This window comes from Stegodyphus dumicola, chromosome 7, assembly GCF_044657685.1.
Source record: "Stegodyphus dumicola isolate Sdum_Otavi_A_Nest chromosome 7, ASM4465768v1".
In the NCBI taxonomy this organism is placed as follows: domain Eukaryota; kingdom Metazoa; phylum Arthropoda; class Arachnida; order Araneae; family Eresidae; genus Stegodyphus; species Stegodyphus dumicola.
This window is the reverse complement of record NC_140774.1, coordinates 175,915,953-175,935,879: the sequence shown is the minus strand read 5'-3', so window position 1 is coordinate 175,935,879 and position 19,927 is coordinate 175,915,953. Positions and strand designations below refer to the sequence as shown.

The following is a 19,927-nucleotide window of genomic DNA, read 5'->3' as shown; positions in this document are numbered from 1 at the left end:
GGAGTTACACTTCTTTACATTTTTATTTCATAATGAGTATACAATTTTCCCAAGCATAAGCATAGGAATTGGGAGACTCGCACTAAAAGTTAGATTTCGTTATTTATCCAAAAGTAATTTTTTCCAAAACAAGAATATTTTTGCGACTTAAAACACTTCTGTAATTAAAAGTGTATGACTATGGCCAACGATTGCAAAAATAAAGGCCAGGCAAGGACTTCTGAGTGGCAAGAATAACTTTATCCGGTCATGAGATTTTTTTGTCACTTGGTATACATAACCTTGTGATTTAAGATATTTTGCTTTCTTACTTTTCTTTAATGTAAATGTCATTTTAATGAAATTAAGTTTATGAAAATGGAGACTAAAATAAGTAATTATACAAGTTTATCTAATAAATGCTGTTTAAATACAGGTTTCATACACGACAGACCCCCAAAACCCATGCTTAAGCTGCGTAAGGGACATATATGCATATACTTTTGGTACTGCTGAATGGAGTGAAAACAGATGTGCACAACTAGATGTTACAGCAGTTCCAAATATAAAGTTTCAACATTCTACAGCTGAATAAAATCTCTCTTCCACATACATTCATAATCAGTGATTTTATAGTCACTGGATGAGCTAAGAGCAATTTATACAAATGAATACTCATTTTCCTTGCAAAAAATGCTGATGTACAATGGAATAAAATGCAGTCACACACACACACACAAAAAAAAAAAAAAAAAAAAAAAAAAAAAAGAGCAGATGCTGTTTTCTGTTTTTCTTATTATGTTTAATGTATTTATTGGTCAGAAATTTAGTTTTACATGATATGTTTTATAAAATAAAACATTAGTATGAGAAATGTTTTTTTTTTTAAAAAAAACTGATTTGTACATCACACGACTTCCATGCACGGAATATTAAATTATACACATCTTTTGCTGCATTTCATTTATTTTTTCGAATTTCATTAGATATATCTCTCACTCAATTAATTCAGCTCTTACTTTGCGGCAAGGCAAAGCTACATAAAACCTCAAAATATCTTTATTAAAAATTGAAAAATATAAAACATTAAATACAGAAGCTTTCAGATTTTATATTATGCCCAAAGAGACTTTTCAAATGTTTTAGGTGTTATCTTTATTTATTAAATATCATGTTTTTTGCACTTAAACTGTAAAATTCATTTCAACAACAATATAATAAAAAATAACATTATTTTACACTAAAGAATAAACATGATTCTCACATGAAGACCATGTTGTCCAAGTTTTTCTTATTTTAATTCACAACACATCTCATACATACACATATTAGACTGAAATAGAATCTAAGTATAATTAATCGGGTACCTCGAGAAAAAGAATAAAGAATAAACTAATCTTGTACAAAAAAAAAAAATATCTGTTACATTCCGAATACTAAATATTTGTTTACATAAACATTGATCGCAGGCCTGCCTGGAAAAAGATATGAGATCAGACAATTGCAAGCGCACGCCAGATATCACAAGATAATTTTATTATCAACAGTTTAAAAAGTGTATCGAGGCAAAATGCCAAAACAAAATTAATAGCCCTTCTGAGCAAACTGCCCCTTTGCACTAACAATTTTTACAATTAAAATTAGAGTTTCTGTGCAAAAACAAGCAATTTGGCCAGCGGGCAAGAAGGAAGATTTTTCGGTACGCAAACTAAAATTTTCCTTTTGGTCCCACTCGGCAAAAAGACACTGAAAGGTGCAGAAAGACTTGATTCACTATTCTGCTTATTTCAAACATAAACAAATATAGCTGCTCTGGTTAAAACAAATTAGGCTTAGCCATACTTAATCAACTTTTAAATTGTTGACAGTTCTACAACTATTGCATGCAGATTAACTAAATGCATAAAAACATTAACCAGAAGATAAGAGCAACATAATCCAATCATTTTTAAAGCAAAAATTGCACAGTTTACCTGAATGTGTGTGTGTATATATGTATACACTCATTAACTTTTGGTGCAGCCAATTGCAACCAAAAAGGGAGGCGCACAATTACATATTATATTAGTCCTATATACAAAATTTCAACCTTCTGAGGCTACTCACTTTCGAATTATGCGAGATACGTACATAGGTATGCATGCACGTGTGTACAGACGGCATGAAAAAAACTCTTCTGAATCCATTTTAAATCAATTTTACAATTTGTTTGGGGAAAAGAGTACTTTATTCTCTCCTTATGTACAGATGTCATGCAAAAACATCTTTAAATTGCATTCGATAGTGGTCAAAATGAACATTTTCATTGAAATAAGATATTCAGAATTTTTCGTGATTACAATACTTTTTTTACTTCGTACAAGGAAGTAAAAAGAGAGAGAGAGTTTATTCAGGCCATCTTTTGATGATGGTGAGTACAGCTGGTAGAGACAACAAACTTTTGTTCTCAAATCCTTCTCAATGCAGTTCAATATTTTACTGTGATGCAAAAAGTGCAGTTCAAGTTCTGGGAGAACATGGATCTTACTGCAAGAGTTGGTCTGCTTCACATTTCTCTCCCAGCATCTCAGAGTATAATACTGGAAAACACAACTAATGCTGAGAGAAGTTATAATTTGGGCACAGTATTATACAACTCAAATTTTGGTGCGAATGACAATCACATTGAACAGCTATGGCTCAGAATAGAGAAGCATGTCTGTGATAAACTTTTATACATTATAGGACACGAGTGAAAGCACTGCATCAGTGTTGTTGGAAAGTAATTCAAAATTATTAAAAAAAAAAAAAAAAAAAAAAAAAAAAAAAAAAAGAAAGTTTTACTTCTGTCAGAGGCATCAGCTGAACAGATCCTTTCAGGATTTAGCAAATGCTTATCTTGTGGTGCTAACTGTTAGCAAAGTTTTACTGAATGTGATAATAGGTTTTGATCCTAGATCCCTTACCACCTTAGTTGAGTATCTTACAAATAAAACAAAGTGCACTTTGAGATCTGCAGTTAGTAAGTAGACCTCTTTTTTTACAGTGAGCATTGATCTGTCTTGTTACAGTATTTATAAAAAGAATGAAATCTTCTTTCTACGAATAAATTTCTCTGTTTCAATCCAACAGATTAAATTTAATTATATGAGAAAACTTTTTCAGATTTTTTTCTTCTTTAGAGAAGTCAATACAAATAATAAAAATCTTAAAAAAATCATTCTCTTGGAAGGATAAGATTATTTAACTGGTAAAAGAATTTAAAAATTTTACACACATTCAAATTTTGCTTTCAGTAAATGTTATTTATTTATCAATGCTTAAAAAAATTGAAAGAATTCATGTTTATCTAAACATCGATTTTCATTACCTGTCTTGAGCAAAGATGGCACCAGTTAAAGCATACTGATTTATTCTTACAAGTTCTAAAGCTTCCTGCACAGCAGCATCCTTATAAACATAGACAACCAATAATGGACCAAAGATCTCTTCTTGCATTATTAAATCAAGTGGATTTTTTGTCTCAATAATTGTTGGTTCTATAAAATATCCTTTACTAAAAATAGAAAAGAAGCAAAACATTAAGCAGAATAATACTTCTGAGCATAGAAATGGAATAATATTTAATGTATTCTTAACATTTATACATACTCATTAAATTAGTAATGCAAAGCATATATATTACAGAAATCTCAAAATACCTTTTAAAAATTCTTTTGCACAGAAAAATTATTATTACAATAAAAACATTTTTAAAATATACAAATTCACACTAAATTTAAAAAAAATGTTTATTGAGTTTTACAATTCAATGTCATTACACACTATATTGCTACTGTCACTCTTCAGACAAGCTCAGGCCAAATTTTATTCAATACTGAGATGTTTTCATTTAATTCTAGACAAAAGAAACTTGTACGACAGCAGTTAAAATAATGATGGGAAAACATAAAGGGATAAAATATTATCTGAAGAAGCAGATGCCCAGCCCATACTGCTCAAAATGGAGTTGGATGAGGTTTACAGTGGTTGTGCCATAGAATAGAAGACCATTAATCACTGGATAAATGAGTTTTAAAATGACCAAATATATACTGAAATTAAAAAGCCAAATGAAGACACTAAAATCTACATCATTGGAAAAGTTCATGATGACAATATAGGACACTGGTAAATGAAAGCTCACAAGATTATTCAGACTGCTGGCATATCAAATGAGTACATAAAAAAAGTATCGATGACTAAGAGAAGCGTGTTTGTAATACAAATTCCTTCACAATTTTGCAAAGCTTCATTAAGTTAAAACTCAACAGTAGAATGAATGATCATAATAAGAAAACACATTTAGAGAAACTGAAAAATCAATTTTATCTGATATACATAGAAATTAGTATAAGATTTTCTCACCTGTCATCACAAGTCCCACCAGCCAATATGGTCAAATCTGAGGAAGACTTAGCATGATCAATGAAACTTTTAATCTTCTTAAATGCTCTGTCATCAATGACTGCTGATACAAAAGTTTCAGGATTCAGAGGAGAACCTACTTTGATCTGATCCCGTATCTCAAGGAGCCCTTTCTTAATCTACCAAAAAAATAATATACAATTTTTGGCATCAAAATTTTTAAATTAATATTTATATAACAGGAAACAGTCTTTTGAGAAAATGAATTTTACTTGTACACACAGAAATCTAATTTTTTATGAAGACAATATGCATAGTTTGAAAATATTGCATTTGTGAAAATGGAATGTCTTTGTTGTCTGGTAAAAACTCTTCTAAGCAACACAACACAGCAATACACTAAGATCATATATCAAATGACACAAACTCTCTGGATATTAAGTAAACAGACACAGAAATGTGAACAGTCAGGAAAAGTTCATTGTTGAAAGAGTACCACGGAGAACATAAAAATGCAAGTGGTTTTCCTTTACAAATTTAAAATGGGCCATAACAAGCTAGGGAGAATTAAAAGTGCATTTGGACTGTAAATGTTAAATGAATACGCTACTACCCACTGGTTTGTGAAATTTTATTCTTTTAACACATTACTGGAAAATGGGTCCTGTGGACAATAATTAACAATTAGATTTAGATGAGCTTCTCTGACAAAAAGAATTGAAATGAGTTCCTATTTCATGACATTACTTGCTTGGGTTAGAACTACGTTGGCAAGGAATCCTGCCACCAATAGAATGTGATGCAATCTCTCTGAAGTTTTCATGATATTATAAGAATTCAAAACCTCCAGACTTAAATTAATGCAACTTCATCAGAGCCATACACCATAGATATACTACTGTTTAGTATCTCTATCCAATCAGTAAAGTACAAAAATCGAATTCATGTGTACTGCAAGAGTTGACACATGCCAGCCTGATTTGTTGTCTGGAGGAATACACAAGTCTGAATGTACGGAATAATCAGGAAAGTTTCCTCTATCAGAATGTCACTCCAAGATAAAAAAAAAATAGGTACATTTCCATTTCACTGACGCAAATCTCACTAAGCAAACTTTATTGGCTACAACAAACAATATACACATGAAAAATTTTAACAAATGTTACTTTTAAGAATTTTTTATTTTGAAAGCATAACATTTTAATATTTAAAATTTTGTAAAAAGCCAATAAATAAAGATAATAAATTTATAAAAAGGCATTAATTTAAGAATTTATTATTTTACTATGTACTTTCATGTTTCAACATTTTAATTTGCCGGTTCATATCACATGACCCCATCACGTCAACTACGCTACAAAAATCTAATTCTCTCAGTAATTATCTACATTAATTTCAACTTAAATCTTAATTTGGAATACAAGTTTTAATGCAAGAATTATTTCAATTCGTACGAATAGCTTACTCAGAAATTATGTAAAATATCAGTGCTTCTTGCTAGTGCATTCTTATTAGAATTGATGAATTTAACCCTTGAGTTTGCCTTTTCTACATTTTCGCCTTCTAGTGAGCGGTGTAATTGCATCCTAATTGACTTAATTATCGCAAACAACCCTAGGGTATAAAATTGAACTATCTGGTAAAAATTCTATGTAATTGTATGCCAGTCTTGAAAGAAACAATCAATCTGAGAAGAAATGGCTGCGACTTGTTTTGAAAAGGAGGCGTTAAGGGGCTACCAGCAAGGATATTCTGTTTGGTATTGGTTGTACCAATACTGGCGACTTTATTGTATGCGCCGGCAAAACGGAAAAGTACTAAAAAATGGATCTGTTATGAAAATTTTAAAAAGTCAGGACAACGGATGGATCTTGATCAACATCCAAGACAGTTCCCTAAACCCCTTTTTGCACCAACAGAAAAGTACTATTACTCATATAACATTCTTTGGAAGAAGTGATACTTTATGTCTTTTTCGGACAAGGTGAAATCATCATTGTAATCACTGAAGTGCTAAACTCCATAAAATGTCCACAAGCATCCAGCAACGGTCATCAGACATGGTGTTCTTATATTGCTTAAGAACATTCGCATGCCAAGCACAAAACATTGCAGGCTCTCTACGAGTTTCAATATGAAACATCTCCTCACCCACTGCCAACCCACCTCTTCTAATAAGGGAAACTTCTCCCACGCTCAAGGAAAACAACATGCAGTTGAGGACTTTTTCAAGTTGCAAACTCCAGATTTCATTCACCATGGCATCCAGCTGTTGTTGGCTGAGTGATGTCAAAAGTGTGTGGTTACAGACAGCAACTACTTTCATCACTAGATATTAATTTTTTGAGGCTTTGAAAATGACATACCTAGAACAGACATTTTATTTGCAACAATCCAACACATCAATTTAAACAAGAAATTCTTTTGAGAGCTTTCTCAAAACCAAGAAAGCAAGTTACTATTGCATTAAGTTTTTCATGGATGTTTTCTGCAACAAGAAACATTGGTAAAAGTATAGTTTAGGGAATCCCTTGGCGATTTTGGGCGGTACATGGATACGATTTTGTGCAATTCTTTGACTCGTTATTTTGGCTTGCGAAGCGGCAATTTTTGCGCCAAAAATCGCCGCTACACAAAGCCAAAATAACAAGACAAACAATTGCACAAACTCGGTATCCATGTACACATCAACTTATTTTCACTTAAAAAAAAACCCATAGAATTGCGCAAAAATGGCATTGCGCACTCTTTTAACTTCATCCATGTACACGTCAAACAATTTTCACTTAAAAAAAATCCCAGAATTGCACAAACTTGCATTGCACACTCCCTTTACTTTGTCCATGTACACATCGATATACTTTCACTTAAAAAGTCAAAGGACCACCAAAGTCTACAACATAGGCAAACAAAAAACACATAATCTCAATAAAATACATTTTAAACCAAACAATACAATAACATAAAAAACGAAAAACATGTTATACATTTAAGCACTACCAAAAGCAAATATTCACTTACCATGATTTTCGAGTTCGCTTCGTACACCCAGAGCCACGTAAAAATGAAAATATCAATCATACTCAAATGACTTTTTTCAAACCAGGTACTCTTTCTGATAGAATGCTTCACATAGTGACAATCTGAGCCTTTCTTCCTACAAACCTATTCAAATCCAACTAAAAGGTTTTAACACACACCACAAAAACGCTTACAAAACATCCCACGATTCAAAATTTCTCAGAATCATGCACCCGATTACGTCACAATAAGGTTTCCATAACATTCAAACACTCAGGCTACCATAAATGAAACAACAACTTGGCGATAAATCAAACAACAACTTCGCCATAATACAAGGGGTACCTTAAAGTCTACTCTACACGAAGAATTTGATGATTTGTCAAATGACCAAATCAGAAGTCAAACTGATACTAGGAAATGATATTCTTTTCAGTGATAACAGCATTCCCTTGTTTAAAAATGAGTTTCTCAAAAAGTTTCCACACAACTGGAAGCAGGCTGAAAGAACTATAGCTTATAGAAATTACAGGATTTTTGGAATCTTCTATAAGCTGGAAAATATTTCAACTGAAAGCAGGCTTTGTTTAAACTGCAAACAGAAACTATGGTATTTTTGTAAGTCTTAGAGCCTTGTTTAGGATTTTATAAGTCAATTTGCCTTCCTGGTGCAAAGGTTTTTAACATAACTTCACTTGAAATAGTAAAATTAAATTTAGTTCAAAAGGAATCTTTAGGGAAGTTTCTTACAATAACATGTTTCTTCAGTAAATCAGATGTCTCTGTTTTGATAAACAGCAGTGAACTGAATTTCCAGGTTCTCTGCTATTACTTTGGCCATTTCATGTTGTGCATAACAAATATGAAAGCATGTTTTTCTGTTACACACAACATGCTCACAGAAAAACACATTATACAGGGACAATCAGAAAGCCGAAAGAGATTAATGAACAAAATTAAAAGGGCAAAGTATACTAATGATATAATGATTGCTAGAAGGATAAAACAGATATCAGTGACATTTCTAATGAATACAAAGATGAAACTATAGGAAGAACAAGCAAAAAGTTATCTTCAAAGCAGTTAAGATATCTCAGCTGCTAATAGCAGTAATTTTTGGTTTAGCCATAATTTTGACCATGATGACAAACAATGACATGCAATAGTTTGTTAGACTGTATATCTTCTTGCCTTCATTTTCTTTAGTCTCAACATAGCAGATGGGATTTTTTTATCCAATGACCATGTTTCATGCATGTCAGCTAGTAAATATTCTAAGTGGAATATTATACTCTTCAAAAGCCTTCTTCAACTCTTCAGTTGGAATATCTTAGGCGAGATTCTTTATAACAACTCCAAGCAGCTATTTACTTCAAAATCAAATATGTAACAAATGGCACTTTTGTTCCATTGAAAGCAATGGAACAACAAACTGGAACAACAAAATGGAAGACTCAGAACTACAAACCAATCAAAATTAGTAACTTTAAACACAAGAAAACTAACTGCATATTCAAAGGTAGCAAAATTTCTTTGAATTATGTGCTTTTTAAAACTAGCCATTTTTATATTATTAACAAAAACACTTATATCAATCACTGTTGCACCCTAACAATACTAATTCTAAATTGCTATTGTACAGGAGGGTTAAAAACACCACACTAGTGAGACAGAATTATACATATCCACTCAGTAACAAATCAGATAATAGCAAGTAGGATTTTTCTGATCAAAGTTAAATCTTTATATTTGAAAACGAGGACATGACTTACAAAGTTTGCAAAATTAAAGAATTACTAAAAAAGGCTAAATATTAAACACAAATTCCCTTTCAAACTGCCATTAAGGTTGAAAAGAAATTAAGGAAGAGCTGGAAAACTATTTTCTCTTTAAATACCTTCATTAATTATTCTTCTCATTCATTCTTTATTGATTTTATTAATTTCTTCATTAATTCTTTATTCATTTTAATATTATTCTTAAAATAAGTTTTTGTTAAATTATACAGTAAATGCTTTATGTCTGTCATAAATGTCATATTTTATTTAAAACATCTTTATCATTTCAATGACATAATTTAAATTATGGACATCATTTAAAAGAAACTTCATTTGAATTCAGAAATAACTTCATGAAAATTAAATTAATTCTTCATACTATAAATTAAAATAAAACAATATAAAAATTTGCTTGATACCTGAGGCCATAAACTTTCAGGAACATACATTCTATCTAAGGCAGAACATTTCTGACCGCTATATTCGAATGCAGACCTTATTGAGGAAGACACAACTGTCTGAATATCAGCAGATTTATGAACAAAATGGAAGTTCTTCCCTCCACATTCTAGGAACAGAAAATAACCCTTATTTATAACAAGACAAAATACATAATCACAGTTCAGTACGCAGAGCTGAAAACAGATCTTGTTTGTAAAGTGTCCAATAATGGTTTTCAGTAAGCTGTAATGCTTATTTTTTAATTAATGTTAAAAGAAAAGTTATCTTCTTAGCCTTTCCACTAAATTAATTTTGTGCAATTGTTTAATTATCTAAACATAAATAAATATAAAGCCAACTCGTAAGCAATCCCTCCTCCAAATTAAAATCTTTTAAAACTACATGCTAATCAGGTTCTACATAAGGCAGTCAATGCAGCCATACCTTGTTTATTCTAAAAGGTAAACCTAATTGAATAATGAATTAGCGACTAACTATCTTAAAATACAGTACACTAATTGTTATCTAAAATGCAATATAGTGGCATACAATCTTCATTTTCAAAATCTGAACTCCAACTTTTACATTTTGCTATAGACATTGCTTTATAAAACATATTCTATATAAAAGCAGTTCAAATAATTCACTACACTTACAATATAACATTCTTTAGAAATGTGTTTTAAATAATATTTTAACCCTCTGAGCGTTATGACCGGCTTTATCTGGTCATCAGAAGTTTTGCTACTTGGCATATATTAGCTTATAATTTAAGATATTTTGCTTTAATTATGCAAATATCATCTTAATGAATGTAAGTTTGTGAAAATACAGACAAAAATAAGTAATTACGCAAACTCAATTAATAAATGCTGTTTAAATACCGATCTTCATAACAGATCTAAAATCCTGTAATGCTCAGAGGGTTAAAAGAAGTTAAAAAGCTAAGTCCAAACTTCTATGTTTTCAGTAAAAATTATTTATGCTCCAAAATGTTTTAAAGTTTTAAATAAAAATTACTAAATTTGAAAAATAAGGTAATATTACCAAGAGGGTTTTTAAAACTTTTGAAAATAAAAAAATTACTGTTATATTCCAAAAATAAATATATTAATACCTCCAACAAGACGAGGAAAATTTCTGTAAGTATCAATGCAGTGTGCTGTTAACTTCCATAATAATCTGAAAGTCCTAAAATGATATGTTCAAGAGATACATTTAAAAATATGTAACTGAGAAAGTTAAAAAAAGTAATATGCATAATACATATCACAAGTTCTGATAAAACATAATTATACAATCAACTGAGATATGCGTTAAGTATTAAAAAGAAGTTAAAACTGATATACTGAAACAAAGTTACACAATAAAACATAAGTCAACAGGTGTTTGATAGCTTTGAAGTGACATAAGATATAATTGGATATGTAACTACAGTGAATGTATCAATTCAGGAAAAGAATGAAACTCAACAAAGACAATAAACTGCATAACCAAAATTTAGTTTAAGTAAATGATAAATACCATTCTAAATAGCTTACAAATAACAGTTTCAATATACACATGTTCTGTACTTGTAACTTTATTGTCTGGCCAACAAAGTCCTTTCCCGTCGCACTTTTGTTATTGTGGATTTACCACATTAATCTATTACATGTAAAATCTGGCCACACGAAAATAATGCAAAAGTTTAATTTTTAATAACTAGCCCATTCCAGGACTCAAATTCCTTTTTTATTCAAAAATGTATTTGCTGTAACAACTGTTTGTTTTCTTTTTAAGAATAAGTAATTAAACACTATCACTAATAAAATGCATCTCCAATTTCTTATTTTAAGAAAAAATTGTAAATTTTCAGGTAAAAGTGTTACTCCTGTGGCAACAATAAATTTTATAAAGTACATTTATTAAAATTTTTAATTTCTCCAAATGTTTTTTTATGATATAAAATTTCTTAAAGGAATAGAAAAATGCATTTTACATTATCAAAAAAAATTATGCACCTTTACTCTATACTGATTGTTTATTTTCTTTATTAGCACTATAGACACAGAGCAAAAATGCAGCAACAAATGTTAGCAGAACACTCACAGCATCTCCCACACCTGATATATATTTTGTACTGATTAATCATCATCATTACTTTTCGAACTAGCATGACTTTTTAGTAGAAGTTCTTTTGGAAGAGATTGTTTTTAAAAAATGAAATTTTGTTTGATCCTCGATGAGGCTCAATATGAAAGATTTGAGAAACAAATGCCCACTTTTGTATGGCTTTGGAGCACTTTTGAAAGGTAAAAGGACTATCCTCGCATTTATTGCAGCGATGTTTAAAAGAAGGGTAGGGGAACATTGCTACAGGCTACCTTTTAGAGATTTTAGATGTACAATACTATGCTGATATTTTGTCAACTAGCTCTACAGCTTCTTTCGTAAAGCTGTAAAATGTTACAATTTCAGGCTTCTTCTATTTGACTGTTTCACACTGATTGCATCATTAATTATTGAATTAATTACTTACTACATTATGGCAATATTTAGATATTTATATCAGATTCCATTAGTGACAGTTTCCTTTTTTCACCAACTTGTGCTGTAAGGTGAGGAACAGATTTCATCAGACAACTGTTGTAAGTGGAGGAAAGTATTTCATCAGACAACTGTTGTAAGTGGAGGAAAGTACTGCATCAGACAACTAGCCACTTCACTTCTGTTTGCCTGTATAGCTGAAGGTATTTTGCGATTGGTTGGCCTCTGACGCTGAATTTTTTTCATTGGCTGCAAAACTTTGTGAGTGTAACTGTGGAACTTTATAAAAGGCGGTAATTTTTGTTCACCAGAGGGAGGAGGAGGAGATTGTGAAGGTGCGAGATGGAGATGCTGCATGGAGAAAGACGGTAAGAGTGGGAGTGAAATGCAAACTTTTGGAATTTATCGTGCAAGCTTTCTTGGTCTTCCAGTGTGTACGAAGGAAGCGAGTTTTCTTTCTCTTTGATGCTGTAGCTACAAAATTTAAGCTATTCTCTTTTTTTCCCCCCGGGCTTGGCATTTTCGCACGGCATCCCGATGAAGAGTACCTGCATGTGATTGAGCTGAAATATACCAAGTCTTCAAAGGGCTCTGTGGAAGAATTGATCTATCTTTTTTTCTGAGTGAGGAGGCCTCATATCACCATTTGACACAACAGATTCAAAAAAAAGAATATCTCTTCAGCATTGTTAGTATTCAATCAAGTAAGAATTAAATCTGTTTTCACGTGTTTGTCACTCTCTCGTCACGGCGGGCTATAGACCTGGATCTTGTCCTGGGGTAAGTTGCCACTATATTCCTGTTTATCATAACATGTGACATACTTTTGCCACCACAACCAACGAAATAAACTTTACCACAGACGCATTTATTTTTTTTAGGGAGGGGGCGAAATTGTATCATTTTTAAAACTAAAATTGATGAAAACACTTCTCGATATTTTACTGAAAATAAAGTAATTCTCTTTTGCTTTTTCTAATTGTTCTGACAACAGTTAGCTTTTTTTAAAGCAGATGTTTTGCAAGATTAAAGCTCTTATACTAGTTATCTAACGTAACAATTGTTATATACTCACCTACAGTGGAACATTTCCAGCAATTATTCAAAGAATCTTTAAAAAATGTTCTTATTGGCACAAGTTTATCTGTTTCCTGCCTGATAAAATGAGTTCCTATGTCATCAAAACACAAATATTGATAAAATAGTGCTCGTAGGACATAGCTTTGTAAAAATATTTCCAATCCGTTTTCATACATGAGATGACATATGCACACCATAAAAATATAAAAGGCCTATAAATGTGTGAATTTCAATTAGAGCTGTATGATGAGCATCTCCATCTCTTTGAAAATTGTCAGTAATAGATGTAATATAAATATTCGTATAACTGATGACTTTCAGCAACATTTCTTTACTTAGCAAATGTTCCGACAATTCATTTGGAATCTGTACATTTTTTGCTTTACCAATGTTTTCCAGCAATTTAGTAATGATATAAGCAGGAGTTCTAACATTAGCTTTAGGCTTTTCTTTTGACCATTTTTCTGCCAATAAAACTCTCATTTTTGTTTTCCGGATCCATGTGGGCTTCTGAATCGGCATCATGTGAACTAAAATTTCATGATCACTCTATTCTCATTTTCTTCAATAGATTCTTTGCCAATTGATACCTAAAAATTTTTGCAAATGCAACATTTTTTCCTTGTACGGTAAATTATGCAAGATCCTTGCCTCTTTCTGTACTCCCACAAATCAACCACGTCATAGCAATGTAAACAGGCACACTGAGTTTAAAAAAAAATTGATACAATCAAAAACAAGACTTTGAATCAAAGCCCCAGCAAAAAACATCAGAAACATAAAGAAGGTGACCTTTGATGCAACTATAATGAACTTCAACAACTTGGGTGAAACAGGCATGTTTTGAGAGAGGTTTGTTGAATCAAGCAGGTCCCCTGGAGCCAAAGCATGCACTCGAGGAATACAATCCCCTTCAAAGACTTTATGCATCACTTCTGCAATAATTCATGCTACTATAAGCTCTTCCCCAAATGCTGTTGAGGATTCAAACAATGCATTCTGACCTCATAAATACTTCAGCTGCTTGATATGCATCCTTTTTCTCCCATTGTCACACCATGCAGACACATAATTAACACTCTGCAGCTTCATCTAAGGCAACAATGTAATTAGCACCCCTAGAGTTGTACCAATCAATACGATATATGCTAAGAAATTTGCAGTATGGAAATAAAATGTGTTAATTATCAAACTAGTTGTGTTTTTCCAAAGTTGTAGTTATGCACTGAAGTGACAAAAGTCATGGAATACCTCCTAATATTTGTCGGTCCTCCTTTTGCGAAGTGCAGCAACTCAACGTGGCATGGACTCAACAGTCGTTGGAAGTCCCCTGCAGGAATATTGAGCCATGCTGCCTCTATAGACGTCCATAATTGTGAAAGTGTTGACGGTGCAAGGTTTTGGGCACGAACTGACCTCTTGATGATGTCTCATAAATGTTCGATGGGATTCATGTTGATCTAGGTGGCCAGATCATTCGCTGGAATTATCCAGAATGTTCTTCTAACTAATCGCGAACAATTGTGGCCCGGTGACATTGCACATTGTCATCCATAAAAATCCCATCGTTGTTTGAGTACGTGAAGTCCATGAATGGCTGCAAGTGATCTCCAAGTAGCTGAAGATATCCATTCCCAGTCAATGATCGGTTCAGTTGCACCAGAGGACCGAGTCCATGCCATGTAAAAACAGCCCAGACCATTGTGGAACCACCACCAGCTTGAACAGTGCCTTGTTGACAACTTGGGTCCATGGCTTCGCGGGGTCTGCGCCACACTCGAACCCTACCATCAGCTCTTACCAACTGAAATCGTGACTCATTTGACCAAGCCACGGTTTTCCATTCGTTTAGGGACCAACCGATATACTCACGAGCCCACGAGTGTCACTGAAGGTGGTGATGTGCTGTCAGTAAAGGTACTTGAGCCGGTCTTCTGCTGGCATAGCCCAAGGAAGACAAATTTCGTCACACTGTCCTATCGGACACGTCTCTCGTACGTCCCACATCAATTTCTGCGGTTATTTGACGCAGTGTTGCTTGTCTGTGAACATTGACAACTCTATGCAGAAGTCGCTGGTCTCGGTCGTTAAGTGCAGGAGGTCGGCCACTGCGCTGTCCATGGTGGGATGTTATGCCTGAAATTAGATACTCTCGGCACACTCTTGACACTGTGGATATCGGAATGTTGAATTTCCTAACGATATCCGAAATGGAATGACCCATGCGTCTAGCTCCAACTACCATTCCGCGTTCAAAGTCTGTTAATTCTCGTTGTGCGGCCATAATCACGTCAAAGCCTCTTCACATGAATAACTTGAGCACAAATGAAAGCCCTGCAAAAGCACTTTGCATTTATATATTTTCTACACGATACTACTGTCATCTGTATATTTGCATATTGCTATCCCACGACTTTTGTTACTTCAGTGTATATGCAGCAATTTCAAGCTATCTATCGCAATCCCAGATACAAATATGAAACAAATGGCTCCTTCTATAATCAGCTCTCTTTATAGAATCAAAAATATCAAACATAAATATATAGATTGAAAAAGATGGTATTTTAAAACGTGCACACACACCCACACACAAATATTATAAATTATGAGCAAAAGTACAAAAAGAAACTGGGAAACTTTTAATTGAAAAATTATACATTACATAACATACACATATATATATATATGTAATAATCTGGTTAACTTACCTTAAACTACCAGTAAAATTTATTCCAGCAAGATGAGGTGATGTTGTGACAACTTCACCAAAAACTGGACCATCAGATGGAATAAAATTTATAACACCAGGAGGAAAACCCGCCTCTCTGAGCAGCTTAAAAATAGTATAGTTAGAGAGAAGAGCAGTATCAGATGGCTTCCAAAGTACCACATTTCCCTACATTAAGAAATATCGCAAAAAAATTGTATAACAGTGCTCTAATAAAAGTGATATGAAGTAATTTTAGAAGTCACATTAGTGATAAACTTACCATCAAGGTGGGGCCAGAAGCAAGATTCCCCCCAATGGCTGTGAAATTAAAAGGTGAAATTGATGCAATAAACCCCTAAAAATTCGTAAATATAGATTAAATTTAAAAACATTATTAAAAATTAAAAGAATTGCTTTCACATATTATTAAAATTATAGTTCACAAAATTAAGTAATAAAAAGTAAAATAATAATAAAATAGCAAATTAATACCCAAATGCTAACAACTAACAAGGCAATTTTATTACATGCTTAAAAGTGTAACACAGTTTCAACTGAGAGACTAAAATAGTGCTAATGATAGTACCTGAAACGGTCACATTAATACCTTTGTGTGCACGTGCAAGAGATTATCCTCCACTGGGACTATTACTTGCTCAAAATGTAATAATTTTAAAACTGTCATTACGATCTTACTGACTTCTAGCTGGATCATTTAAATCTTAAAACTTTTAGCACGATTTCTGATTGCTGCAAGATTCCTTTTGAATGCTTGTAGTAACTAAATCACAGAATAATTCTAGGCACAAATTTTGTACTTCATTGCCCTAGTTATTTTAATATTATTCCTACTGCTTAGACTTAGGATAGATTCTTATTGCTTAGACTTTCATAACAACTGATCCAGGGTTCATAGCCACATTTTAGTTAAAAAAATAAGCACCTATAAGCACTTTTCAAGCACATTTTAAGAAAAAAATAAGCACCTGTCTAATTACATTATACACACCTGCATAACCTTAAAAGAAAAATTAGACTTGTAATTTAAAATATGAGCAATGCAATATTTATTAAGAGAATGAGCATTACCCCAACAATGGAAAACAATTAATTTTTTTTTAAAATTTTAAATGACAGTTCAATTTACAGAATTAGTTTACAATGAGAGGAAAAAAAAAAAAAAAAAAAAAAAAAAAAAACTATGCAGAAATAAACTTTATTACAAAACTTAATGATATTTCAGTTGAAAATATAGAAAATAAATAATAATAAGCTACATTAATTGTATTCGTTCGGCACCTAATAATAAATAAAATTTATTTTTCCACTCATATTAACATTTAAATAATTTAACTTAAATCAAAATTCTGAACATTTTCTAAATTTTCATTGCATAACAGTTTTCTCTTAACATGTATATTCCAAGCAAAGTAATTTAAGTAAAAAAGAGGCACATTTCTGAAATCAGAAGACGGGAAATTGCTTCATTCAGTCATCCTTTAACAGTAAAAGCTTAACTAACCAGCATACTCGGAAATTCCCGAATTTTCCGGATAGTAACTGGAAAAAGAGGAGTGGGGGAGATTGTAACCGTTCTTTAGATTTAAATTTAGGCTAAATAAATGATTTTGACATTTCGATATGTGCATCATATAAAAACCAACGGAACTGAGAAATATTCTGCTTAGAAAGCACAGTAAAACTCTTTTAAGTGTTCATAAACAAATCTCAGATTGAACATCAAAATTAATTACCAATGCAAAATACCGCAAACGTTATTTCGCAATACGTGCGGCGTAATTCTTCCATATGTGATATTACGCAATCGGAATCAACACCTGCCGGTATTCGGAGAAAGAACTAAATAAAGGAAAAGAAAGAGACTTACTAATATGGGGTGTTTCTGATTCTAATTTTCAACAGACTGTATTAAATTTCCGGAATAGAATCAATCTTCCCTTGAGTTGGGTAGACCGGAAAAACTTTTGGTCCTATTCAATCCAGATTGGACAGTGACAAAAAAAAGTCCGCTGCTCCAATATTAGAGATTTTGCGGAGAAACTCCCAACCTCCGTACTGTATAATGTATTGGCAAAGAAAATGAAATTATTTTGACTATTCGATTACTTTCCTTTTATTTAAGCCATTCCGAATATTATTCCTTAGAAAGCTAATCTGTGTAAAAACACACCCATTTTTGGAAGTTTATCAATACTTCAGCAGTTACTGCAATTATATTATTATAAATATTCATACATATGCTCATAACATAAGCATAACGATCATAATAAACACGAATATGAACTGACCACGCGGAATGAGAATGCAAATTTATTAAAATCTTGATAGAAATTCTAACGTGTGTAGTATTTGGGTGGGAGGAAAAGAATACCGAATGTACCGGAATTTTCTACGTTTTCGTAATTCTTTGGCCAATAGAACGACGTGCACCTTTTGCAATTCTTTGGCCAATAGAATGACGTGCACCTGTCTGTACTCTCGCGCACACCATAGGTTACGTTTATGCAGAGGAAGGGGGGGGAAAGCAATTTTCGGGAGTATGATTCACCATCTGACGTTGCATATAAGGAAGAAAAGTTGTTTATTTAGTTTCGGCTTTGGTACGGGGAAAAAATGCGCATTCATTAAGGATTAAAAAAAAAGCACTAAAAGCAAAAAATGAGCACTAAAAACAAAAAAAAAATAAGGGCTTTAAAGAAAAAGTAAGCACCTATAAGGGCCTTTATATTTTATTTTCAAATATAAGAACTTATAAGCACTTATAAGGACCGCTACGAACCCTGTGATCGTACTTTGCATCTTATTTTTTAGCATACTGAGAAAATCTAGCAAACGAAAAAAAAAAAAAAAAACAATTTTTTTATCAGACACAGTAAAAAACCACTTTTCAAAATCAATTAAAAAAAAATTACAACATTCACCAGGCTGATTCCTAAAACCATTGAAATATTCTAAACACTTCATGATACAGTCCTCACTTGTATAACAACTGCTTATCATGGTGACTATTCCACTGTAACAATTGCTTCAAGAAGTTCCCAAATGATGATAATATTGTTGCGTGCGTACGGGTTCGTTATGAAATGAATGCACAAGTCCGATGAAAAATGAACAAAAATTTATTATTATCACAACAAAAATGCTTAAATTTTTTCAAATTATCATGCAGTATTACAATATCTCACAGTAGTTATCTTTTAACTACTCAAATATCCAATAGAACGTAATTCAAAACAGCTAAAGAACGCTAATCCGCGAATTCGCTACAATCAACAACAGTAGTTTTCTAAACAACAACAAACTAAGCAACTACTACAAACTGAGATGTTTTCCTCCTTTTATAAGATTTTAAAATCACGCGCTAGAATTTTCCAGTACTTTCTCGAAATCAAAAAGAGATATTTATTTATTTAATGCACGCGCTCTTGTATTTTCAATTTTCCGGCTTAGCTTTCTTTTAATATTTGTCACGCGCTGCACTGCGCGAGAAATAAAACCATTTAATTTCTAATTGAACTAACATTAGCTTTTTAAATACCAAATTCGTAACACTGCCCCCTTCCCAAGGACTGCACGTCCCGGGCAGTACAATCCCTGGACAGGAAGCAAAACTTACAACTGTGGCATAAATGCATTAATAAGCATTACATTACAATAATAAACAACATGAACAATAAATGCAATACATAAAACAAATCAAATGCTATCAAATACAAATCAAATACACATTTAAAAACAAAAATGGACCATGGTCTTATACTATTTACAATTATTTACATTATGTACTATGGCCATAGTAATAAGCTAACCTGTCGTAAGAGTTCGAAGACTCACGGATCCGAACCACGACGTCATTCGTGTTCAGTACTGTATATGGACCATCCGAAGGTGACTGTAATTTAGGACTCAGTCCTTTTCGTTGAATCGGGTTCCACAACCTCACCTTGTCTCCTTTGTTGGATCTCTGTCTAGTAGCTCTTGT

At 32.5% G+C, this 19,927-nt stretch overlaps 1 protein-coding gene across 2 annotated transcripts in view; it reads right to left on the bottom strand.

Moving 5' to 3' along the window:
• P5CDh1 (delta-1-Pyrroline-5-carboxylate dehydrogenase 1) overlaps positions 1 to 19,927 on the bottom strand; it is a 68,256-nt gene that overhangs the window by 4,899 nt on the left and 43,430 nt on the right. For both annotated transcript variants that reach the window (XM_035374287.2, XM_035374295.2), the window contains exons 7-12: positions 16,205 to 16,279; positions 15,923 to 16,110; positions 10,723 to 10,796; positions 9,584 to 9,732; positions 4,366 to 4,544; positions 3,329 to 3,514 (exon numbers count right to left, since the gene is read on the bottom strand). In XM_035374287.2, coding sequence (XP_035230178.2) covers positions 3,329 to 3,514; positions 4,366 to 4,544; positions 9,584 to 9,732; positions 10,723 to 10,796; positions 15,923 to 16,110; positions 16,205 to 16,279 — 851 coding nt within the window. The remainder of the gene's footprint in view (positions 1 to 3,328; positions 3,515 to 4,365; positions 4,545 to 9,583; positions 9,733 to 10,722; positions 10,797 to 15,922; positions 16,111 to 16,204; positions 16,280 to 19,927) is intronic.